The sequence below is a fragment of the Pipistrellus kuhlii genome, unplaced genomic scaffold, assembly GCF_014108245.1.
Source record: "Pipistrellus kuhlii isolate mPipKuh1 unplaced genomic scaffold, mPipKuh1.p scaffold_m20_p_3, whole genome shotgun sequence".
Lineage (NCBI taxonomy): Eukaryota > Metazoa > Chordata > Mammalia > Chiroptera > Vespertilionidae > Pipistrellus > Pipistrellus kuhlii.
This window is the reverse complement of record NW_023425529.1, coordinates 92,491,380-92,518,396: the sequence shown is the minus strand read 5'-3', so window position 1 is coordinate 92,518,396 and position 27,017 is coordinate 92,491,380. Positions and strand designations below refer to the sequence as shown.

Here is a 27,017-nt window from a genome sequence, read left to right as displayed (position 1 = left end):
AAGTTAGACAGTATTCACTTTTTTGTAGTATTTTAGGAAATGTTATTACCTTTATGAAGTAAGAGACTTCCCTGAGGACAGCAAAGTGATGATTTAATTCCATATTTTTGGTTTTCATTTTTGACTTTGAAAAGTCAGCAAGTTGCTGGGACCGGTTTGGCTCAGTGGATAGAGCATCAGCCTGCAGACTGAAAGGTCCTGGGTTCGATTCCGGTCAAGGGCATGTACCTTGGTTGCGGGCACATCCCCAGTAGGGGGTGTGCAAGAGGCAGCTGATCGATGATTCTCTCTCATTGATGTTTCTAACTCTCTGTCCCTCTCAATTCCTCTCTGTGTAAAATCAATAAAATATATATTTTAAAAAAGAAAAGTCAGCAAGTTGTTTTGTTTTTTTCCAATTTTTGCATATTGTAATTTGACTGTGATATATGCAATTATTCTATTTATCCCACTTTTTGTTGTTGTTAATCCTCAACCAAGGATATTTCTTCCACTGACTTTCAGAGAAGGGAAGGAAAGGAAGAGAGGGAGAGAGGGAGAGAAACATCGATGTGAGAGAGACACATCGATTGATTGCCTCCTGCTTGAGTCCCAACCAGGGCTGGAGAGTGAACTTAAACCCAGTATGTGCCCTTGACGGAGAATTGAGCTGAGACCCTTCAGTCAGAGGGCCAACGCTCTAACTACTGAGCAACATTAGCCAGGGCTATCTCACTTTTGATTTAGCTTTGTAAATCTGATTAACATTGAAAATTCTCAGCCATTAATTCTTTACTTTCCCTCATTCTGTCTTCAACATGTATATCCCTTATATATCTCTTAATATCCCTTAATATTAATATCTTTTAATCACTCCTATTTCCCATCACTTGGACTCTGTCCTGCATTCTGAGTAATTTCTTCAACTCTCTTCCAGGACATGAATTCTCTCTTCATCTAATCTAATTTTCTTTTCAGGTGTTAGGATGCTTTTTCTGTAAATGACCAGACAGTAAATACTTTAGGCTTTGCATACCAAATGGTTTCTGACTACAAATGATTGAATATGGCTGTTCTCCAATAACACTTTACTGTCAAAAGCAGGTGGCAGATCAAGCCAAATTTGGTCATGCAAGTTGTAGTTTCCAGACCTCTGCTTTAAACCATCTATTGTGTTTCTGATTTAAATTACATTTTTCATTTTTGGAAATTCAATTTGTTTTTTTCAAGCCTGCCTAGTAATTTTTATATTATTTTATTCTGTTGTTGTTGTCATTCTTAAAATACATAAGTATGACACTGTTTGAATCCAATTGCTGAGTTTGTATAGTGAGAATTTGTATAGTGAGAATTTGTATAGTGAATCATTGTGTGTTACCTGATTCCCAATTTTAAATACACACACACACAGACAGACACACACACTGATTTCATAGAGAAGGGAGAGGGAGAGAAAGATAGAAACATCAATGATAAGAGAGAATCATGTGCATGAATGCCCTCCATTGGGGATGGAGCCCTGACCAGGAATGGAACCGTGACCTCCTAATGCACAGGTCAACACTCAACCAGTTGAGCCACACAGTTCAGATTCCTAAATTTTAGATAGCTTTAGAGTTCAGATAGCAGGAATTTTAGGCTGTTATCCCTACCTAAAAAAAGGTACCTGAATCTATTCAGTTCTAGAATTCAGATAACAAGAGATATGTGTATTCTTACTTTTACAATATATTCTTTATCTGATAAGTATAATATACTAGAGGCCTGGTGCACAAAATTCATGCATGTGTGTGTGTGGGGGGGGGTTGTCCCTCAGCCCGACCTGCACTCTCTCCAATATGATACATCCCTCTCACAATCCAAGACCATTGGCTCCTAACTACTCACCTGCTTGCCAGCCTAATGCCCCCAACTGCCCTCCCCTGCCAGCCTGATCTTGCCCCTAACTGCCTAGGCATTGGCCCCCACCACCGTGGCTTTGTCTGGAAGAAAGTCGGACATCCAGAAAATGGCTGGATGACCTGGTCTAATTATCATATTCCCCTTTCTTTTATTAGTATAGATATGTAGCCTTTGAAGACTACATTGTATAGTTTCTGTTGCTCACTCATGGAGGCTTATTTCCTCATGTGTTTTCTTAAAGTAGTAGGTTCCTGTTCTTTAGAATTTTATCTGAAAAAGTTATTTGAAGCTTATTTAAAGTGTATTCCTCCAGGAAGGATCACACTTATTTCCTCCAGGTTCCTGGGAGACCACACCTCAGTTCCATTCTATTCCAAATTTTCGGGTTGGATTCTTCAGGCCACACAGGTAATAATGTATTCTAGCTCCAAAACCATACGAAACTTATGGTTAGGAATTTCAAGAAAGTGCTTCCTGTTTATCACATTCCAGTAGAGACAAGGTAGAAATGCATCCTTTGTGGGTGAAATTCTTTTCTATTTGATCCACTGAGGGTACTGTTTATTAGGGACCTGGCTTTCTGAAGGGGATTCTTTGGTCTGACCTCTCACCTTTTGGGGGGCCAGGTTTTATCTTTTGTTCTCTCTGAGTGCCTATAAACCCAGGCTCTAGGCCACAGGAATTTGCTAGAAAAAAACATTAGTTTCTGTACTTAATGTTTTGCATTTAAAATTTCGATTCACTTTTAGTCTCCAAATAATATCCTTCTTTATTAACTCAGCCATAAATTTTAAAAATGTTTTTCATTTTCTCATTTCTTTTTCCTTCCTTTTTTTTTTTTTTTTTTTTTTTTTTTTTTTTTTTTTTTTTAAACTGGTTTTAGAGAAAGGAAGGGAGAGGGAGAAGAAGAGGGTAAAGATGGAGAGAGAGAAACACTGATCATTTGCCTTCTGTACACACTTCGATCAGGGATTGAACTCATGACCTGGGCATATGCCCTGACTAGGAATGGAACCCTCCACCTTTTGGTGTACAGGATAATGCTCAAACCAACTGATCCATACTGGCCCTGAACTTTTTTATTTTTATTTTTATTTTTATTTTTTTAATACTCAGTCCACCATTATCAGGAGAGCTCTACTTACAGGAGTTTCCCTGAATATTCCATCTTACTGTCAGAAACAGAAGTCTGTGAGAATTTCAGTCAGGAAAAACACACAAAAATGTAATTAAAAAGGTTAAGTCTAACTTCTTTGTTATAAAGATGAAAAAACAGGCCTAGGGAGGTGAAGTAATTTAATAAGAGTTCATAGTTAGTGGCAAGACCAACACCAAAATCCAGGTTTTCTGTCTGCCAGCATGGTTCTTAACCATCACATAGGAATGTCTATTTTGGCAAAGGATCTATGTAAAGTCATAAAGACATGGAAAGTTTATATGAATAACTATGGCCTTATTCACATATTCCTGCCATATGCTATTCTAAGCTTAGCAGCTTAGCTGACCATGAAATACAGCTGTCTGAATAAAGATAAACATCCAGACATAGTTAACTCACAATCTCCTTTCACAGTCCTGTTTTAGACCCTCCCCCCATCCCCAGTGACCATCTTCTTGTCTTGTGACTTACAAAGCAAGTTTGCAATCTTGAAGCTTGGAAAATTCTCACACTCCTTTGCTACAGGGGAGATGACATCCTGCTTTGACCACTTTTTTTTTTAACAAGGCAATTTATTCTAAAAAGGTGACCTATTGTAACATTTTAGAATGTTATAGTTTTTATTTTATTTTTTAATTGTTTTATTTTATTGATTTTTACAGAGGGAAGAAAGCAGAGGGAGGGGAGAGGGGGAGAGAGAGATGTGAGAGAGATATGAGAGAGACAGATATGAGAGAGAGAGAGATGAGAGAGAGAAAGAGAGAGAAAAAGATGAGAGAGATGCTGTTCCACTCACACATATACTGGTTGATTCTTGTATGTACCCTCACCAGGATCGAACCTGCAACCTTGGTATAGCCAAATGACACTATAATCAACTGAGCTACGTGGCCAGGGCTAAAATGTTACAGTTTTTATTTTTACTTTTTATTTATTTATTTATTTTTATTTTTTAAAATTTATTTTTACATATTTTATTGATTTTTTTTGCCCCCCTCCCTTCCACACATCCCCTCCCTCCCCAGAGTTTTATGTCCATTGGTTGTACTTATATGCATGTATACAAGTCCTTCGGTTGATCTATTATCTCCCCCAGATCCTCCTCCCCTCCCCGCTGTAATTTGACAATCTGCTTGTTGCTTTACTGTCTCTATATCTATCTTTTGGTTCATCAGTTTATAATGTTCTTTATCATCCACAAATGAGTGGGGTCATGTGGTGTTTCTCTTTCATTGACTGGCTTATTTCACTCAGCACGATGTTCTCCAATTCCATCCAGGTTGCTGCAAATGATGAGAATCCTTCTTTTTTATGGCAGCATAGTATTCCATTGTGTAGATGTACCACAGTTTTTTGATCCAATCATCTGCTGACGGGCACCTAGGCTGTTTCCAAATTCTGGCTATAGTAGATTGTGCTGCTATGAACATAGGGGTGCATATATCCTTTCTGATTGGTGTTTCTAGTTTCTTGGGATATATTCCTAGGAGTGGGATTACTGGGTCAAATGGGAGTTCCATTTTCAGTTTTTTGAGGGAACTCCACACTGTTCTCCACAGTGGTTGCACCAGTCTGCATTCCCACCAGCAGTGCACGAGGGTTCCTTTTTCTCCGCAACCTCGCCAACACTTGTCGTTTGTTGATTTGTTGATGTTGGCCATTCTGACAGGTGTGAGATGGTACCACTTTGCTGTTTTGATTTGCATCTCTCAGATAATTAGTGACTTTGAGCATGTTTTCATGTGCCTTTTGGCCTTCCTTCTGTCTTATTTTGAAAATATTCTATTTAGGTCCATTGCCCATTTCTTAATTGGATCATTCATCTTCTTTTTATTTAGTTGTATCAGCTGTCTGTAGATGTTGGAGATTTAACTTTTATCAGTGGTGTTATTTGTAAATATGTTCTCCCACACCGTGGGCTTTCTTGTTGTTTTGTTGATGGTTTCTTTTGCTGGACAAAAGCTTTTTATTTTGATGTAGTCCCATTTGTTTATTTTCTCTTTAGCTTCCATTGCCCTACGGGCAGTATCAGTGAAGAAGTTCTTTTGGCATATGTCTGAGATTTTGCTGCCTGTGGATGCTTCTAATATTTTTATGGTTTCCCGTCTGAGTTTAAGTCCTGTATCCATTTTGAGTTTATTTTTGTGTATGGTGTAAGTTGGTGATCTAGTTTCATTCTTTTGCATGTGTCTGCCCAATTTTCCCAACTCCATTTATTGAAGAAACTGTCTTGACTCCATTGTATATTCGTGCCTCCTTTGTCAAATATTAATTGAGCTTATTGATTTGGTTGATATCTGGGTTCTCAATTCTATTCCATTGATCTATATGTCTGTTCTTGTGCCAGTACCAGGTTGTTTTGAGAACAGTGGCTTTGTAATACAGTTTGAAGTCTGGTATTGAGATCCCTCCTACTTTACCCTTCTTTCTCAGGATTGCTGTGGCTATTCGGGGTCTTTTATTGTTCCAAATGAACTTTTGGGGAGTTCTTTCTAGGTCAGTGAAATATGCCGTTGGTATTTTAATGGGGAGTGCATTGAACCTATAGATTGCTTTAGGAAGTATGGACATTTTGATGATGTTGATTCTACCAATCCATGAACATAGTATGTTCTTCCATCTCCTTACATCTTCCTCTATCTCTTTTTTTAGTGTCATGTAGTTTTCTGCATATAGGTCCTTTACTACCTTAGTTAAATTTATTCCTAGGTATCTTAATTTTTTTGGTGCGATGGTAAATGGAATTGTTTTTTTAGTCTCTGTTTCTGTAGTTTCACTGTTGGTGTATAGAAATGCCATGGATTTCTTGGCATTAATTTTGTATCCTGCTACATTGCCACATTCATTTATTAAGTCAATTAGTTTTTTAATGGAGTCTTTTGGGTTTTTTATGTACAATATCATGTCATCTGCAAATAAGGATAACTTTACTTATTCTTTTCCAATTTGAATGCCTTTTATTTCCTCTCCTTATCTAATTGTAATGGCTAGTACTTCCAGTACTATGTCAAACAGGAGTGGCGATAGTGGGCATCCCTGTCTTATTCCTGTTCTAAGAGGGAATGGTTTTAGTTTTTGCCCATTGAGTATAATGTTGGTTGTGGGTTTATCATATATAGCTTTTATTCTGTTGAGGTATGATCCTTGTACTCCCACCTTGTTAAGAGTTTTTATCAGGAAAGGGTGTTGGATTTTATCAAATGCTTTTTCTGCATCATTTGATATGACTATATGATATCTTTCAATTTGTTTATATGATGTATCACCTTTATTGATTTGCGGATATTGTACCATCCTTGCATTCCTGGAATAAATCCTACTTGGTCATGGTGTATGATCTTTGTGATGTTCTTCTGGAGTCGATTTGCTAGAATTTTGTTGAGGATTTTGGCATCTATGTTCATGAGGGATATTGGCCTGTAATTCTCTTTCATTGAGTTGTCTTTTTCTGGTTTTGGTATTAGGGTGATGCTGGCTTCATAGAAGGAGTTTGGAAGTGTTCCTTCCTCTTGGATTTTTTGGAATAGTCTGAGGAGGATAGGTTTTAGTTCTTCAATGAATGTTTGGTAAAACTCTCCTGTGAAGCCATCTGGCCCTGGGCTTTTGTTTGCTGGAAGCTTTCTGATGACTGTTTCAATTTCTTCCCAAGTCACTGGTCTATTGAGATTTTTAGATTCTTCCTGATCGAGTTTTGGAAGTTAGTATTTTTCTAGGAATATGTCCATTTCCTCCAGGTTGTTCAGTTTGTTGGAATAGAGTTGTTCGTAGTATTTTGTAACAATCCGTTGTATTTTGGTGGGGTCTGTTGTTATTTCACCTCTTTCATTTCTGATTGTTTATTTGGGTCCTCTCACTTTGTTTCTTGGTTAGCCTGGCTAGAGGTTCATCTATCTTGTTTATTCTTTCAAAGAACCAGCTCTTGGTTTTGTTGATCTTATGTATTGTTTTTTTGGTCTCTATGTCGTTTATCTGTGCTCTGATTTTTGTTATTTCCTTCCTTCTGCTTACACTGGGCTTTTCTTGTTGCTCTTTTTCTAACTCTTTGAGTTCTAGTGTAAGATAATTTGTTAACATTTTTTCTTGTTTTTTTGCAATAGGCTTGTAAGGGTATGAACTTCCCTCTCAAAACTGCTTTTGCTGTGTCCCATAGATTTTTGGATTGTTGTGTTTTCATTGTCATTTGTTTCCAGGATGATTTTAATTTCTTCCTTGATTTCTCCGGTAACCCAATCCTTGTTTAATAGCATGCTGTTTGGTCTGCATGTGTTTGATTTCTTTGGATTATTTTTATTGTAGTTAATTTCCAGTTTTATGCCATTATGGTCTGAGAAGATACTTGATATGATTTCTATCTTCTTGAATTTGAAGAGACTTTGCCTATGTCCCAAAATGTGGTCTATCTTTGAGAATGTCCCATATGCACTTGAGAAGAATGTATATTCTGTGGCTTTAGGGTGGAGTGTTCTGAAGATGTCAATTAATTCCATCTGGTCTAGTGAGTCATTTAGAATTGATATTTCTTTGCTGATTTTTTGTTTAGATGATTTGTCGAAGGGTGACAGTGGGGTATTAAAATCTCCTACTATGATTGTATTGCTATTAATCGCTCTCTTAATGTCCTCCAGCAGTTTTTTTTTTTTTCTTTTTTTCTTTTTTATGTATTTGGTTGCTCCTGTATTGGGTGCATATATGTTTACCAGGGTTATTTCTTCTTGTTGGATTGTTCCCTTTAGTATTATGAAGTGGCCTTCATTATCTTTTATTATGTCCTTCACTCTGAGATCTAATTTTTCAGATTGCTACCCCAGCTTTTTTTTTCATTTCCATTTGCCTGGAAAACTTTTTTCCATCCCTTCACCCTCAGTCTGTGTGCATCTTTTTTTCTGAGGTGGGTTTCTTGTAGACAACAGATGTATGGGTCTTGTTTTCTTATCCAATCTGTTACCCTATGCCTTTTGATTGGAGGATTTAATCCATTTACATTTAAGGTTATTATTGATAGGTACTCATTTGACGCCATTTTTATTCTATACCCGTGTTCCTTCTTCGCTTCCTATCTCTTTATTTTTACAGTAGACCCTTTAGCATTTCTTGCATTGCTGGTTTGGTGGAGATAAATGTCTTCAGTCTTTTTTTGTCTGTGAAGCTCCTGATTTCCCCTTCAGTTTTGATTGATAGCCTTACTGGGTACAGTATTCTTGGATTCAGACACTTCCTTTGCATGACTTTGTATATTTCATCCCGTTCCCTTCTGGCCTGATGAGTTTCTGTTGAGAAATCAGTTGCTAGTCTGATGGGGGTTCCTTTGTATGTAACTTTCTGTCTCTCTCTGGCTGCTTTTAAGATTCTTACTTTGTCGTTGTTGTTTGCCAATTTGATTATAATGTGCCTTGGAGTATGTCTTCTGGGATTCATTTTGCTTGGGACTCTGCGAGCATCTTGGATTTGTGTGGGTTTTTTCTTCTCTATTTCAGGAATGTTTTCTGTCATTATTTCTTGAAATACTTTTTCCATGTCTACCTCAGTTTCCTTTCCTTCTGGAACCCCTATTATTCGAATATTATTTTGTTTTGTATTGTCCCAAAGCTCCCGTAGGCTCTCCTCTTGCTTTTTAATTTTTTTTTCTAGAAGCTGCTCTACTTGAGTATTTTTTTCCATCTTATCTTCTAGCTCACTGATGCGGTCCTCTGCTTCATCTAGTCTACTCTTGATGCTTTTTATTGAGTTCTTCATGGTAGCGATGTCATTTTTCATTTCTTCTTGGTTCTTCCTCAATTCCTCATGGTTCTTCTTCAATTCCTCATGGTTCTTCCTCATTTCTTCTTGGTTATTGTCAAATTTCTCTTCCATTCTTTTTAGCCATCCTATGATCATTATTCTGAATTCTTGCTCTGGTAGGCTGCTTGTCTCTGACTCGTTTACTTCCTTTTCTGGTGATGCCTGCTTTTCTTTCATGTGCGGACTATGTTTTTGTCTCCCCATGGCCTCTCTTCTCAGGATGTCTGGTTATGTGGTGTTCCTTCTCCTTTCCATGGGTGACTGAAGAACTCCCTTGAATCCACATGTTTACGCCGATTCGGGCGTCTCAACTGCTCGAGGGACTTCTCCGCTGTGGGTTTTCCAGGCCTCAGAGAAGCTTCTCCTTTCCTGGTAAGATGGCGCAGCCTTCCCTCTGGGAGAGCTTGCCGGGAGAGCTCGCCGCGGCCGCGGCAGTGCTGGCCTCTTGGTCAGGAAATCCTGTCCAGCGGACCTTTCCTTACCTTCCTTGAGAATTCCGCTGCCCCTTAGCTGCCAATCAACATTCCCTGAGCGACTCAGACGCTGCTTCTATCTGTTCTGGGACCAGAGTCAGAACAAGTCCGACTGTTCGGTCCTATTTTTACTTTAAAAAATTTGTGCACCATGGAGGTCCCTCAGCCTGGCCTGCAGGATCAAGCTGAAACTGGCTCTCTGACATCCCCTGAGGGGTCCCGGATTGTGAGCGGATGCAGGCCAGGCCAAGGGACCCCTCTGGTGTACAATCAGGTCCAGGAAGGAACATGGGAGGTTGGCCAGCAAGGGAGGGACCTGGGAGGGCTCCAGGGTATGTCTGGCCCAACTCACTCAGTCCCCATCAGCTGGACCCCAGCAGTGAGCTTACCTACTTGATCAGTGCACATCATAGCGACTGGCCAATCAGTTGACTGTCTGCCTTCTTGTGATCAGTGTACATTATAGTGAGCAGTTGAGCAGCCTTAGCATATAATTAGCATATTATGCTTTGACTGGTTGAATAGATGACTGGACACTTAGCATATTAGGCCTTTTTTATATTGAATTTATTTCAGAGAGGTAGGATGAGGGGGAGAGAGATAGCAACATCAATGATAAGAATCACTGATTGGCTGCTTCCTGCATGCCCCACAGTGGGGATTGAGCCTGCAACTGGGATTGTGCCCTGACCGGGAATCAAACCATGACCTCCTGGTTCATAGGCTGAGCCATCCCAGCTGGGCTAGAATGTTACAGTTTTAAAGTTCTTTTTTGGTGAGAAACTGAATTTCAAAACATAAGCTCTATTTATGGAACAAATTAAGAGGCTAACTACATAAACTTCCATTTCCAAGGGAAGACAGTCTTTACTTATTATATTTAGAAAGAATATGGTTAAGAGCATGAAAATTATTTATAGTTGTAGATAAACTGAAGTAGAAAAGAAAAACTAAAGAGAAGATGAAAAGCCATGTACTTCATTTTTGTTAATTCTTTAAACAATTAGATTATGGCAAATATTTTATGATTTAAATTCAACAATTTTATCAAATTGAGTACATAATACATTTACCCTAGTAATGAAAATAAGAAAAATATATAGCTTTTTAAAATCTTTAATACCACCAATGATACTTAAAAATTCTGGTGACTGCCAAAACCAGTTTGGCTCAGTGGTAGAACGTCGGTCTGCGGACTGAAAGGTCCCAGGTTCGATTCCGGTCAGGGGCATGTACATTGGTTGCGGGCACATCCCCGGTAGGGGGTGTGCAAGAGGCAGCTGGTTGATGTTTCTCTCTCATCGACGTTTCTAGCTCTCTATCCCTCTCTCCTCCTCTCTATAAAAAAATCAATAAAATATATATATTTTTAAAAAATTCTGGTGACTATTAACTATGCTCCATGGCAGAGGAAAAGGAGACATAGCCACCATCATCAGTCAGGTCCACCGACTGTGGGTAACTTTTAACAGAAACGTTTGCTATAAATATTTTTCCATGATGTTACACCTCTAACACACTTTTGAAATCCAATAAAATATCTGACTTTTCTGTCTATTTCTTATTTTATTGACTTTAGTATGCTTTTAAGTGGACATTATTTTCTTTATAGAAAAGTGAGAAGGAAACCACATTTTAAAATTACTATTAATCACTGCTCTCTGGTTGCAAATAAGATTGTTTCTCGGGAACTGCATGTTCTCCAGCTTTGGGGCTTCCAGTAGCAACATAACGCCTCCTAGATGAGGCGGGAAGCAGGATGTGGAATCGAGCACAGGGAAGGAGAAAGGGGCCTGTGTAACTGCCACAGTGAGGAGACTGTGCAAAACACAATCAAGCCCATGATTACTCCTGTTGAACATTTCACTTATTCTCAGCATTTTCTGTCATATATAATATGATCAACATGTGTGTATATACAGTAATTCTCTGAGTTTATGGTGTGGAACTTTTACAGGTCTTGAAGAATATTACCAAACACACCCTGCAAAGTCCCACTTCCAGCTTCCACCAGCAGCATTCAGCTCATAAATACAGCTCTTCCCTCTGGGTCCTGGAGAACTGGCCTTCCTGACGGCACAGCATTCCCTTAATAACTGGTGAGGCTGCACACACACCACCATTCACAAGAGAATGACTTATACTTTTTAATCACCTTTCTGCATCCCACACTTTCCTCTCCTTAAAATCATGGAAATCTGACTTTTGCCTCCAACAGTGTATTGAGAATGCTGTCTTTAGGGTTTCCTACACTGTAGAAATTGAAAAACTGAATGGCCTCTTTTTTTTTTTTGGCTTCAAGTTTAATTACATAATATGTACCTGACAATTCCTTAAATTATCTATATATATAAACACCTAAGTGACCATTCGACCAATAGCTATGACATGAACTGACCACCATGGGGTAGATGTTCTGACCGGTAGGTTAGCTTGCTGCTGGGGTCCAGTTGATTGGGATTTGGTGAGATGGGCCAGAGATGGGCTGGACACACCCTCGCACACGCATTGGTGCGAGGGACCCCACCAGTGGACAAATCCATGCACTGGTCCTCTAGTCCAGCATTTTTCAACCGCTGTTCCGCGCCACAGATGTTGCCTGGTGTGCCGTAGGTGCAGACAAGACAAGAATTTTATAATTTTTCACTATTTTGTTTACTTAATATTTCATAATAAAGTAATTATAAAATACTTTCTGTTTATTTGATTCCTATTCAAGAGAATTACTTTATATATAGTCAATATAGGCACAGAGTTAAATTTTTTAACATTTTCTAATGGTGGTGTGCCTCGTGATTTTTTTCATGAAACAAGTGTGCCTTTGCCCAAAAAAGGTTGAAAAACACTGCTCTAGTCAGATAATAATTGATTATCTTCCCCCACCACTTCCCCTAAGTTAAGAAGCCTTATCAATTGTTCCATCACGTTCTTATTTTTGACAATGTATCCAAATGAAACTTAAAAAATTCTTCTCATTTCTCGGTGTGTTACAAACATAGTGCCCTTACTCACTGAAATATCTTCTGAAGGGATCCTTTATTGGTGAACTATAAACTCTGATTTCACTCTTCATTAGACATTAAACTTTTTTTGGTGTCTCTCTTTCATCCCCAGGATGATATTCAATTTAGCACCAACTAAAATGCAGTCACTAAGGAAACTACTCACTCCATAAGTATGAGGGAGTTTTTGTTTATGGTTACAAACACTAACGGACTTCAGACAGCACATTGAGACCTTTTGCATGAAGCTACTATTCAACTTACTTCATAGTCTGACTTGCAAGTGACCTACCCTTTGTCATGAGGAAACTGCTCTTCCTTTGCTTCATCTCTTTACAGAGTTAAGGGGCTACAAATCCAAAGTTCCCTCCCAAGCCCAGCATCATGGCCTGTGAGCACAGATGATACAATCAGTGCAAAACTACACAGGGTCCAAGGCTAGGGCCCAGCTGCACTGTGAGAATGTCAGCTCATTTTTACCTTGTTCCCAGCTGTAAGGCTCAGTTTAACTCCACCACTCCCCTCCCTCCTTTGTTTACCTAACTGTGTATACCCATCAAAACTGAAATTAGCTCTGACAGCCACTGTGATAGGCAACACTCAGGGGCAGAGTGATCCTTTGGAGAGATCAGTGAGGATGAAGGCAAAGTTGACAATTCATTTATTCTGCTTTAACTATAATTCATATCCTAAATGCTTAACTCAATGCTTGGCATATAAAAAGGATTAGAAGGAGAAGTTGGAAGGGAATTGGTACTTTCTGAGTACCTAGGATGGTCAGGAACTCGGTAAAAGTTTGTTGATAGGAAGGCAGAAAGATAGGAAGGTGATCAGTGCACGTTATAGTAAGCAGTTGAGCAGCCTGGGGGGAAAGAACTAGATGTATAAAATATGCATTACATGTGTATATATTTATAGATATACAGTAATACATATACTGCACAGATTTTATATTTAAATATATAGTACACATATCTATAAAATTTTTAGACTGGATTTCCCGTGTCTTTTGTAATTTGCCTCTGATGGAAATTCCAAAAACGGTGTTTGATGAATGTTTTGATTAACTGCAGCATTACTGGAATAAATATTCCACTTTCCAAGTTGGTAACTTCAAAACCAACATTCATTTGTAGATATAATTTCTAGTATTTTGTTAAATTTTATAAAAGTAAGGCAGTGGGGTCCATGTGCTGACCTTCATCTTCATGCAAACTCACGTGAGCCTTCAGAGTCAGGAAAAAACTGAGAACAACATACTCAAGGTCATACGTCAAGCAAAGGTACACACATGGACCCTCACTATATCCACAGGTGGACACTAAAATTTGGATTCTCTTTTGTCAAAGGAATCACCCTTTCCAGTGCTTCCTGGTTATAAACTCAGTTCCTCTCTCAACCACCCTACCAGGTACATCCTTATTTTCACTACCATTTAACTGAGGAAACTGTGACAAAAGATTAAGTAACTTGTTGGAGATCACATAAGATGCAGTAACTTGAAAAAGGGAGTCCATGGATGCTGAATGAACACCAGGACTGAGGAACTAATTCAAATGACCTCAGACTAAGGGCAGTGAGCCAAAGGCCAGAGGGAAGGAGCACCTTCCTTTGGTGCTCAAAGTCTCTTCACTGCGTTGTTCTGTGTGACGTATTTGGAGGTGGCTGAGCTGTAAATAGTCGAGATCACTTTAAGAGGGAAAGGTAAACAATAGTCTCATTGTAGAGCTGTATCTTTAGATTAGATAGCTGTAACTGGTGCTTTGGTCAAAAGGAAATTCCTGAGTCCCCACCATGAATGTTCTATTATACATGAGAACATTCATATAGAGCTGGGTGTAGAGTAGGGATCAGCTAAGTATAGTCTGTGAACCAAACCTGGCCCATTCTGTTTATGTATGTCTAGTGGGTTAACAATGGTTTACTTTTTTAATGGTTGCAGAAAAACACTAAAGAAGAATATTTTGTGACACAATGATATTTACACAACATTCAAATTTCAGTGTCTGAATATGAAGTTGTGAGACTTACCTACATCCACCCCCTTATATGTTGTCTATGCTGCCTCTCACCACAGTGGCATGAGAGGACGTGCCCCTTGAGTCTAAACTACCTGCTGTCTGGGCCTCTGTGGGAAAAGTGTGTTGAGAGGACCACTCGGCTTAGAGAACCTGTGTGCCAGAAGATAGGCCACTTGTTAGCAGATGAGACCAGCAGGGTCTGTGACTGTACATGCTGGTGCGACCGCTATCCTGCTAACTATCCTCTGATACTTATCACTAACAACGTTACACTGTGGCGCCAAGCCTCCAAGTGCACAGCAGTCAGGGTGTCCAGCACAGTTATCCTGAGGTTTGTGTGAAGTGGGCACTTGCATGGGACAAAGCTGTTGGGAGTGCCACTCTTTAGAAGTAAGAGCCCCAGTCCTGCCAGCTTCTGAAGGTTTTTCCCCCACCCTGTACAGACTCACTCTCTTTTTCCCAGGAAATTACCTTCGTTCTATTGATTTGATTGTGTGAATTGGCTGTATTCACATTGATTTTCTATCTCCCCTCCTTAGTCAGTGATCTTTTATCCCTCATATGTGGTGGGCACTGAGCATGCGACCCTAGATCCCAGAAAAACTGTGCAAAGGTATTCTAGTCAAAGAACTTGTTCATCCTTGACTATAATCTTAAAATAAAAAACTTGGATTAAAAAAATGGTTACAATTTACTTTATAAAAGATGTTCTTTAAAAAGTCGATCTTACAATGAATTTCTGTTCATTGAGTCATAATATCCTATAATTTTAATGATGAAATTATTTTAGGTATGAAATTGAGACATTTTTCTTAGGAAAAGTTGGCACCCAAGGCATAGTAAAAATTAAGCGTAAAATGCAGCAAACCATTAAGTACACATATTAACAAAACGCAACTTTAAAAAGGAATGTTAACAACATAGCACTCAAATTTTTTTTGAGTCAGGACTGCCACCATCATGCAAAGGGAGCCCTCCGGAAGGCTCTCTGACTCGAGGACCGGGGACTATGAGAAGCAGAGGTGTCAGGTGGCTTCCTGGCCTTTAAATGCAGCCGGCACATGGGCGGGCGAAGCTCCATCCACTTCCCCCGGTGCCAGGCTGCCTATTGAAGCTACCAATTTGGATAGTGGAGGACACAGCTCTACTTGTGGGAGTTGATCTTTTATGTGACACGGTTTAATTTTTCTTCTAAACTGATTGATGCTTGGCACTGAGATGCTAAAACCTTAACTCAAAATTGTGCATTTAAAAGAAAAATACGGCGAAACAGGTTTGGCTCAGTGGATAGAGCGTTGGCCTGCGGACTGAAGGGTCCCGGGTTAGATTCCGGTCAAGGGCGTGTACTTTGGTTGCGGGCACATCCCCTGTGGGGGGTGTGCGGGAGGCAGCTGATCGATGTTTCTCTCCCACTGATGTTTCTAACTTTCTATCCCTCTCCCTTCTTCTCTGTAAAAAAATCAATAAAATATATTTAAAAAAAATAAAAGAGAAATACATCTTTACTTCAAGTAGCTAAAACAAGTTCATGTCATTTAAGTTAATTCTACTTTGCCTTCGCTGGCATTGCTCAGTGGTTAGAGTGTAGGTCTGTGCACCAAAGGGTCATGGGTTTAATTCCTGGTCAAGGGCACATACCTGGGTTGCAGGTTTTATCCCCTGCCTGGTTGGGGCACGTGCTGGAGGCAACCAATCGATCTCTCCTCTCTCTTTCTTTGTCTCCCCCGTTCCCTTACCCTCTCTCTAAAAATCATGGAAAAAAATATCCTCAGGTGAGGATTAACAACAACAAAATAAGTTAATTCTGTTTTAAAAGAAAACTAATGTACTAACAAACCTGGATATTCAAAATTCTAAACCAGATAGTACTGCCTTTCAATGGGATTTGTATCAAGTAATAATCAATAACAGTCACACTCACTCAGTACCAGCATGTGCCCTCTGTGGGTTGTGTGTGTAATGCTTATATCACCTGGGCTGTGACAGAGCTAGGACAAGAGGCCGAGGCTGGATGACTATACACTGCCACACACTGTGGTTTTAAATGTGGTGCCCTTTTTATAGACACTCTGTCACATCTAATCCTGTAGTATCTCAATGGAGATACAGCAGTGGCTCTCAAAGTGTGGTCCCAGAACCAGCAGCATCAACTGGGACCTTGTCAGAAATGCAGATTCCTGGGGCTCCAATGCCGGTGCCGGGCATGGCTGCTTCATCCCTCATATCCACACTGGCCACCTGGCTGCTCCGACCCGCACAGATCTGCTGCTTCCGTCATTGCCCATTTCTCGGCTGTTCAAAATGAACTTGTGGTCATTCTGGAAGGAAACTTGCCCAGCAGGTCAAGCAGGAAGTGAGTCAGGACGTGGAAGAGTGGGTGGCAGCCAGCAACAAACGGCCATACCTGAGCGTGGTTCTGGTTGGCAAGAATTCTGCAAGTCATTCCTGTGTCCCCACCAAAACCACGGCTGCTGCAGATGAGGGAATCAGCAGAGACAACTGTGAAACCCGCTTCAGTTTCAGAGGAAGAGCTGTTGAACTTAACCAATAAGCTAACTGATAATGATGACATCGATGGCCTCCTTGTTCGGCTGCCGCTTCCTGAGCTCATAGATGAGAGAAAGATCTGCAACGCTGTTTTTCCAGACAAGGATATTGATGGCTTCCATGTAATTAATGTGGGGCAAATGTGTTTGGGGTAGTATTCCATGTTACCGGCTACGTTGTGGGGTGTGTAGAAAATAATTAAGCAAACTGGCATTCTAACCCGAAGGAAGAATGTGGTTGTAGCTGGAAGGTCCAAATACGTTGGGATGCCCATTGCAATGTTGCTACACACAGACAGGGTAAATGAACGTTCTGGAAGTGATGCCACTGTTACAATATCTCATCGATATACTCCCAAAGAGCAGCTGAAAAAACATACAATTCGTGCATATATTGTGATCTCTGCCGCAGGCATTCCAAATTTGATCCCAGCAGATATGATCAAGGAAGGAGCAGCCATCATTGACATGGGAATAAATAGAATTTAGGAACCTATCACTGCTAAACCCAGGTTGGTTGGAGATGTGGATTTTGAAGAAGTCCGGAAAAAAGCCGGTTACATCACTCCAGTCCCTGGGGGTGCTGGCCCCCGACAGTGGTGATGCTAATGAAGAATACCATTATCGCTGCCAAACAGGTGCTGAGGCCTGAAGAGCGGGTAGTACTGAAGTCTAAAGGGCTCGGAGTGGCAACTAATGAACTATTGAGTCTTCTGGGTCATGAACAGTAATCCACGCCAGTTCAAGAGGCAAAACAGGCCAGAAATGCAGCATCTCTTATTTATTCTACTGACATGTTTTTTAAACAATGCATTGTATTTATTGAAAGTTTAAATGGGTGGATGCTTGTGCACATAGCTCTCCTCAGTACCTTACCAGGGATCATGCCATTATCATGCTGGGGCATGCGATCTGGCCATAAGAGGAGCCAATAGCCTGGTGATTGCATGGGGCACACTCATATTGAGAAGGGCTGCTTTACTTTTCAGACCACTTCAATTACAAATTGCCTTTTCCAGGATTGCATTTCCCAAGTGCTATTCCAATAATAGTTGATACTCACTTTTGAGTTCAACTGGTCAAAGCAAAGGAAAAATGTTGCTAGAGAAAATTAGGGGAAAGGTACAAAAGAAGAAATGATAGTAATCTGAGTAGAAAAAAATTACCCCAATTTTATATTGACTGATAACCAGAAGAAAAGCTACCTGTTAGTAGTATCCTGTCATTTTAAAGCTTAGTCGTTGGGAAAATGTCTGTATGCTATTAGCCTTTGTTTTATGTGTGTTACCATTCATGAGGTCTCCTTTTGGTTTTCTGGGATTGAAAGGCTTATTTCATAAATAATTCACGTGTATTGTCATATTTGGTTTTTCCCATATCCTTAATCTTTATTGTTAATTTTTTTGTACTTATGGGGATATCTGTATCATTTCTTTAAACCCATTTTTGAAAAACAAAACATGGGCTTGATAATCATTAGGGCAATTGCCTTTTCCACCAAAGAATTGTCAGCCTGCTACCTGCTTTCTCTGATGTACCTATTGGCTTTCACTGATAGGTTTTTGAGAGCTTGAGTTAATATTGCATTTAATCAGACTTTCTGATTAAGTTTTTTGTTTTATTTTGTTTTTTAAATAAAATACTCTGACGAGCATGAAAAAAAAGAAAGAAATGTAGTCTATCATAGGCTGACTGACTCAGAAGTACTAGAGCTCTGTGGTCAGTCTCAGGTGATTCTGACTAACATCTGAGAACCACTGAAAGGAAAGGAGGTGAGGTTTACTGAGCAAATTAATAGCAAAAATCAGACTTCCAGGAGACTAGTCCGATCCACAAAAGGGACAATTTCGTAGGATCCCCGAGCATTTCAGAAATAGTTATTTTATATAAATAATGATGATGTATTAGTTCTCCATGGTCTTCTGTCCTAGGCAATTCTTCAAAAATCAAGTTGCAGGCATGCATGTAAATTATTATATTTACACTAGCTCATGACTAACTTTATTTGGATTCACACGAAAATTGTTCTTTCAGAGGGAAAAACCAAGATGGCAACATAGGTAAACACCTGAACTGCTGCCTCTCACAACAATTTCAAAACTACAACTAAAAGACAAAAAGGACACCATCCAGAACCACAGGAAGGCTGGCTGACTGGAAATTATACAACTAGAAGGAAAGAGAAAAGTACACTGAGACTCAGAGGAACTGTGGAAGGCAGAGGTACTGAGATGCGTGTGTGGAGAGGGCTGGCAACTGAGTATGCGGCTAGCTTTCTCAAAAGGGAGGGAAACAAAAGCTCCCAATTGCTCTGAACTCCAGTTCCAGGTGAGACTCTGGGGACCCAGACTAATACAGGTAGAAGTTGGACTGTCTGGCAGCAGGTGAAACTTAAGGGTGGCTTTCTCTCAGAGGTGCTTGCAGTGATTACTACGGGACACTGAGACACAGGGGCCTCTTAGGGCATGGATGATGGGAAGCCATTGCTTTCTGCTCCACCCTGAGACTCCGACCCATCCAAGCTGAGCAGAGAGGCTTTTTTGCAAGTCTTGTCTCATAAGAGTGTCTCCAGCACAGAAATTCTCCCAGCATAGACACGGCTGATCCTCACAGCCAATTGGCCTGGAGGTCAATTCCTCCCAGTGATACCAACAACAATCAAGGCTTAACTACAGCAAGACTGTGCACACAGCCCACAAAGTGGTGCACCAAGAGTGTCCACCTCAGGTAACTGGAAAGGCTGAGCCACTGGGCCCTATAGGACACCTAGGACACAAAACCACTCTATCAACTCAGGGAAGCAGTGAAAAATGCGGAGACAAAGAAATAGGTCACAAATGAAAGAAATGGAGGAAAGCAAACAAATGGATATAGAGTTCAAAATCACGGTTATAAGGTTTTTCAAGAATTTTCTAGAAAAGGCCAATAAATTTAGCAAGATCCTCGAGGATATGAAAAAGGACCAACTAGAGCCGAAACCAGTTTGGCTCAATGGATGGAGTGTCGGCTTGGGGACTGAAGGGTCCCGGGTTCAATTCCCGACAAGGGCACGTACCTTGGTTGCGGGCATATCCCCAGTAGGAGGTGTGCAAGAGGCAGCTGATTGATGAGTTTCTCTCATCGATGTTTCTAATTATCTCTCTCCCTTCCTCTCTGTACAAAATCAATAAAATATACTTAAAAAAGAAAAAAAGAAAAAGGACCAACTAGAAATTAAGCATACACTGACCGAAATAAAAAATATTATACAGATATCCAACAGCAAACCTGAGGAAGGCAAGAATCAAGTCAAAGATTTGAAATACAAAGAAGCAAAAAACACCCAACTGGAAAAGCAAAAAGAAGAATCCAAAAATATGAAGATAGTATAAGGAGCCTTAAGGATAAATTCAAATTACCATCAAATTATGGGGGTGCCAGAAGAAGAGAGAGAGCAAGATACTGGAAACCTATTTGAAGAAATAGTGACAGAAAACTTCTCCCACCTGGTGAAAGAAATAGACTTACAAGTCCAGGAAGCACAGAGAACTCCAAACAAAAGGAATCCAAAGGGGACCACACCAAGACACATCATAATTAAAATGCCAAGGGCAAAAGACAAAGAGAGAATATTAAAAGCATCAAGAGAAAAACAGTTAGGTACCAACAAGGGAGCACCCATACGACTGTCAGTTGATTTCTCAACAGAAACTATGCAGGCCAGACGGGAGTGGAAAGAAATATTCAAAGTGATGAATAGCAAGAACCTACAACCAAGATTATTCTACCCAGCATAGCTATTATTCAGAATTGAAGGTCAGATAAAGAGCTTCACAGATAAGAAAAAGCTAAAGGAGTTCATCATCTCCAAACTGAAATGCTGAAAGGTATTCTTTAAGAAGAGGAAAAAGAAGAAAAAGGTAAAGATAAAAATTATGAACAACAAATCCATATCTATCAACAAGTGAATCTAAAAATCAAGTGAATAAAAAATCTGATGAACAGAATAAACTGGTGAATATAATAGAATCAGGGGCATAGAAAGGGAATGGACTGACAATTCTTGGGGGAAAGGGGTGTGGGGGGCGTGGGAAGAGACTGGACAAAAATTGTACAACTATGAATAAGGACAGTGCCGGGAGCAGGGGTGATAAGGGCAGAGGGTGGGGTGGGAACTGGGTGGAGGGGAGCTATGGGGGGAAAAAGAGGAATGAGTATAATAATTGGAACAATAAAGATTAGTTTTTAAAAAGTTGTCCCGCCGAAACCGGTTTGGCTCAATGGATAAAAAAGTTGTCCCTTTCTCCTAACTGCACTGTGTATCTAATCCAGGATGAAGGCTCAAACATTTCCAAGTTAAGCTACAATATAAATGTGCAAGTCTACGTTTTACAGGTTAGAGGTGGAAGATGGGTGAGATCGGGGCTTCCTTTACATAGAGGTTTGTCCTAGAATTTCCTAATGGCAAGTGGATGACAACCATGCAGATGGTCTGCTGTTTGCGTGGAAGTGGGGGAGCCTGCAGGACAGCTGCTGAGGATAGGTGTGTCCAGTGTACAAGGAAAAAAAGAGGAGACAGTGAGAGAGGGGTCCACAGCATGGTTTATGCAGACTTCAAAGCAAGGGATAGCCTTGCCCTGGGCTGTGCTGAGAACTGGAGAAAAGAGGCAGAAAACATGATTCCTGTCACCAAAAGTGGCACTCCAACTTGGACTTCAGGATGAGGAAAGAAATAAGGAACAAAAAGGCAAATGGTGGGGAAAGTGGGTAAGTCCCCTAGGAAGGAATTGTTTAGTGCCTTCAACTTGTGCCAAGGAACTGGGAACATGAAAACCGGCTTGTAAAAATGCCTCCAAACCACAGTTTCAACTCCAAACTGCCTTCATGTGAGAATAAAACTTATTTATGCACTTGAACTGACTATTTGTGCTGGACTGAAGTGGACTGGAGCAGAGAGAGGAAAACTTATTTACGAAGAACAAGAACAAGCAACAGTGGGGAGGCCAAGACCATGAGGTGACTTTCTACAGACGCCTCTCTCTGCACACAGGCGTCAGACAAGGCAGCTCACCTTCCTACACTTCAGTCTTGGCTTCACTGACCTGACTGACTGTGAGGAGGTCTGGGCCTGTTTTGTTCTGAGGCACAGCATGCTTCCATTAGCATGAGGGAAAGGTCACCTAGGCAGGCCATGCAGACCTTTATGTCAGAGGACTTGGAACCTGGTGCCCCCCGAAGTGCAGCTTGACCTTTCTGATGTTTCCGAGAGGCAGACATTAGAGTTGGCCTGGGGGTACTTTCTCAGGGTTCTGGTTAAGCCTCAACCTGCTCAACAGTTCTAGGCCTGCCCTGGCACCCTGTTAGGAGGTCCTGATGTTACAGATTTTCAAAGTGAAGACATTGGGGTAACTTAGGCTCAGGTTAGGGATTAACACTGGAGACATTTCATGAGTTACCAGGAAAGGCTGAGAACATCCCATAAGGCTGCTGCTGCTATTTTGGGAGAAACTGGTTGGTGACTGACTCTGAACTTAAAATTCTTAGAGGATGTGCAGGATACTAGAGTATCTGGTCCCAGAATGTTAGTAAATAATTAACACTTCCTTAAGGGTTACTCAAAACAATTATTCCTTAGCGGGACATTCAACCTCAAAAGAGCTTGTATCAAATGGCCTGCTTTCTAAAAGCAAGCATGAACCAGCAGCAGAAGTGGGTCTGGTGGCCTTCCAGAGGTTCTTTTGTGGAAACAGAGTGCCTGGTCTACTGACTTTGTGGCCATTCAGATCATGTTTGGTAATATACATCCACGATTCTGCATCTACAATTCCAAATAAAGAGGTCTGAAAGCTATGTGTTCAGGTGGCAGTAAGTAAAACTTAACTTGCTCTGAAGCAATTTTTAGCCACTATCTATCCTAAGTGTGAGTATTCATGTTTCACTGAATTAATACTTTATTTGGTGACGAGGTGTTCCTATGAGAGTTAGATGCTATATAGCTAATGCACCCCATTACTTTTTAAACGCAAAAAAAAATAAAATAAAATAAAAAAATGCTGAATTCAACAGTATACTTGGCCCCAAAGGCTTGCATAGGGGCTGTGGGCCCGAATTGCTCTTTGGCTTAAAGGCAATTGTAGGGGCCTGTTCTTAGACCCAGGATGGAGCTAAATCCAACCCCAGACAGCCAAAGGAATATGGTAAAACTGGAGTGGGGTTGGGTTAGGGACAAAACAGAGGTATATCTGAAGGCTGGGGGGACATATGGCAATATCAGTGTCCATCATGACCAGGAGTCTGACAAGACAGGAATCGGCTGCTCCTTGAGGTGGGAGCCCCTTTGCACTCCCAGGATGCAGGCTCTGGGCACCAGTTCCTGTGACCTGAGGGCTAACTGGTCAGGTCTCTGAGGTTCAGAGGGAGGAGCTGGACTGATCCTTGGAGAGTCAGGCTGTCTCACTGGAACTAGAGGCCTGGATGACTACTAGTAAACACCTAATGTACTGAGTGAAGCAGAGCTCTGATTTCTAGAGTCTTTGTTCCCAGTCTCAAGTCCTGAATCTTGGAAGACACACATGCTTTTGTTGTGGCAGCACCCTCATCACTAGAACCTTGTGTGTCTTTCCAGCTAGATTAGAATTTTCTTAAAAAAATATTTTATTGATTTTTGACAGAGAGGAAGGGAGAGACACAGAGAGCTAGAAACCTCGATGATGGAGAAATACTGATTGGCTGCTTCCTGCACATCCCCTACTGAGGATGGGCCTGTAACCAAGTTACATCCCCTTGACTAGAATCGAACCTGGGACCCTTCAGTCCACAGGCCACCGCTTTATCCTATCCACTGAGCCAAACCAGTTAGGGCTAGATTAGAATTTTCTTGAGCACAGGGGCCACCATGTATTCATCCCTGTGATCTTGGCACTGAGCACAGTGTTGAGCACTGAGAAGGTATCCAGTAAACGTTTGTGAATTAATGAAAGGCCTGCCTATCTAAGGGTCACACCTTGCTTTGTCCTGACTCCTAGATCAGAGACAGATATAATACTATGCAGCTGGGCAGTTGCAGGGACCTATGTATGACCTTGCTAAGTAGGGATGTGAGAGAATGGAGCTGTATTTAATGGTCACATTTAGCATTCGTTTTTCCAATGGTTTATTTAAAACCACCAAATTTCTACTAAGTTTAACTTAAACTATCCCCAAAGCAGAGGGAGAAGGTAGATTTTGTTGACTGGGAAAAAGAGAAGGAAGATTTGCCAAACAAACATTCTTATTAAGTAACTAGAGACCTGGTGCATAAAATTCATGCACTGGGGTGGTGGGAGAGGTGTCTCCCCTTAGCCCAGCCTGCACTCTCTCCAATCCGGGGCATGTCTGACTGCCAGTGTAGGCCTGATCCTGGAGATTGGGCCTAAACCGGGCATTGGACATCCCTCTCATAATCGGGGACTGCTGGCTCCTAACTGCTCATCTGCCTGCCTGCCTGATCGCCCCTAACTGCCCCCTTGCCAGCCTGATCACCTACAACTGCCCTCATGCCAGCCTGAGCGCCCCACACAGCCTGCTGTTCAGTCGTTTGGTCATTCCTCACTAACCCCCCTGCTGGCCTGGTCACCCCATGCAGCCTGCTGCTTGGTTGTCCATCTGGTCATTTAGGATGTGATGACCCCTGGCTTTTTATATATTAGGATGATGTCACGAGCAGTTACAGAGTCAAGGAATTTGGAGATGCACAACTTCAGAAATCACCTAAATCCTACAGCAGTTATGTGGTTGCTCCAGAGACACTTGGTTATCATGATCAAGTCTGGAACAAGAACCATGCCCCTGAGTTCCCAGACTGGCACTATTTCTACACTGAAAGTGGAACTGAAGACCTGAGACTGTCTGCATTTTATAAAACCATCTTACTTCTCATGGTACTTCCTTAAAATGTAAATTTTAAGCATCACACAGTAAAGCCTTATTAGGATGGACACAGAGAGCTAGAAACATCGATGAGAGGCACAGAAAACTGTTTACAATAATTTATCCAACCCAAACTTGTTTGTTATGCTATTAGCAGAAACAGTTCTGGTTAAGAACTAAAATTGCTTACTGGCCAGACAGCTCAATTGGTTAGTGTCATGCCGATATGTCAAGGTTGAGGGTTTAATTCCCACTCAGGACACATAAAAATATCAATCAATAAATGCATACATAAGTGGAACAACCAACCAATATTTCTCTTTCTCTAAAATCAATAAAAAACAATTAAAAAAAACTAAAATAACGTTTATATTTAATTTATAAATCAGACTGACTGCCTACAAAATTAATTAGAATAAGTGAGGTTTAACTGTGTATACAACACACACACACACAGAGATAAAGGACATTTTTAGATTGTTCCAAAATGTTTCCAGAAGCCCATGTACTAATGCACAACTTCAAGATGTCAGAAAAACTTACCGCTGCCAGCACTACCCTCTCTCTTGCCGCGGGAACCTCCGGGGCCCTCTCTGCCAGACTTGATACGCTAGAACAAGAAGATGAGTTTGAAAGAATAACTCACATTTCTTCAAAGTTGAATATAACTAAATGTTGATTTTTAAATCATCATTTCTATGTAACTCTGGATACTTATTGCTCCTACGTTTCTGAAAGCTGGGGTCAGATTGATTATTACCTGAATTGGTTCCATAGGAGTAAAGACTATGTTGTGTAACTCAGAAATTCAAAGCCTGCCCTCTAACATGCTGAGTGATCAGTCCTTGTCACACTCAAGTGGCACTTATACTTCAAACTGCAGTGAAATCTCTGCTTATACAAACATCCTAAAAACCAAATATTCTGTTTTTTAAAAATATGTTTTTATTTATTTTAGAGAGAGAGGCAGAGAGAAGGGTAGACAGAGGGACAGAAACATTGATGAGAGAGAAACATCAGTCTGCCGCCTCCTGCACGCCCCTATTGGAGATCGACCCCCAGCTGGCTCCAGTCTAGGACTTTTGGTTCACGGGTTGATGCTCAAGCACAAAGCAACAACGACCAGGCCCCAAATATTCTCTTGATGGGGAAGTTCAGGTTTAAACACAATAGTTTGGAATGGAGGGTAGAAGGGCAGATAATCTATTAAAAGGCTATTTCCTGTCTTGTTCTATTCTATAATAGTTGGACCTAAACTATTATAGGGATAAAGGCAACATGGCTTTTGAAATTCAACTTCTATAATAAACATGCTATTAAAATCTCAGAAAATGCCTAATCTGTTCAACAGTCTACTTTCTTAAACACAAACTCACCCTTAAAGAAAAATACCTCCAAGCTGTGACATCCTTATGTTTCCTTTTGTATAGAGTCTTGGTGCATGGAATTCGTGCATGGGTGTGTGTGTGTCCCTCAGCCTGGCCTGCACCCTCTCCAATCTGGGATCCCTCGGGGACATTCTCCTCACAATTCAGGACCGCTGGCTCCTAACCACTCTCCTTCCTGCCTGATTGCCCCTAACCTCTTCTGCCTACCAGCCTGATCACCCCATAACCACTCCCCTGCTGGCCTGATCCCCCCCAACTGTTCCCCCCTACCCTTCGCTTCCCATCTCCTTTGCCGGGACCCACCTCCTCTGTGCTGCGCAGAGCCACAGGACCCCCAGGCCTCACTGCACAGAGCAGCTGCTGGGCCCCCACCTCTGCCCTGAGCGTGGCCATCTTATGATGACATGAAGCGTGACGCCACCTAGGCTATGATTAGTATAGATCGCTTTGTATTTTGCTTAAGTGTTAGATTTTTTTAAAAAAGAGGAAAGCCTTTAAAAATATTTTTATTACCCTAGCTGGTTTGGCTCAATGGATGGAGTGTCTGCCGGTGGACTGAAAGGTCTTGGGTTTGATTCCAGTCAAGGGCACATACCTGGGTTGCAGGCTCAATCCCAAGCATGGAGGAGGCAGCCAGCCAATGATTTTATCTCTCATCACTGATGTTTCTATCTTTCTTCCCTCCTCTCTGAAATCAATAAAAATATTAAAAAAAACAAAAAACCTTTCATTGATTTTTAGACCAAGAGAAAGGAAGAGGGACAGAGAGACAGAAACATCGATGAGGAAAATTGATCGGGTGCCTCCTGCACACCCCCTACTGGGAGCCCACAGCCTGGCATGTGCTCCGACCGGAATCAAACTAGTGACCTCTTGGTTCAT

At 41.0% G+C, this 27,017-nt stretch overlaps 1 protein-coding gene and 1 pseudogene across 8 annotated transcripts in view; one reads left to right on the top strand and one right to left on the bottom strand.

Moving 5' to 3' along the window:
- IFT88 (intraflagellar transport 88) overlaps positions 1 to 27,017 on the bottom strand; it is a 178,072-nt gene that overhangs the window by 15,155 nt on the left and 135,900 nt on the right. For all 8 annotated transcript variants that reach the window (XM_045588522.1, XM_045588524.1, XM_045588518.1 and 5 more), the window contains one exon: positions 25,291 to 25,357. In XM_045588522.1, the coding sequence (XP_045444478.1) occupies positions 25,291 to 25,357 (67 nt within the window). The remainder of the gene's footprint in view (positions 1 to 25,290; positions 25,358 to 27,017) is intronic.
- On the top strand, positions 16,282 to 18,512 carry LOC118728703 (annotated as a pseudogene).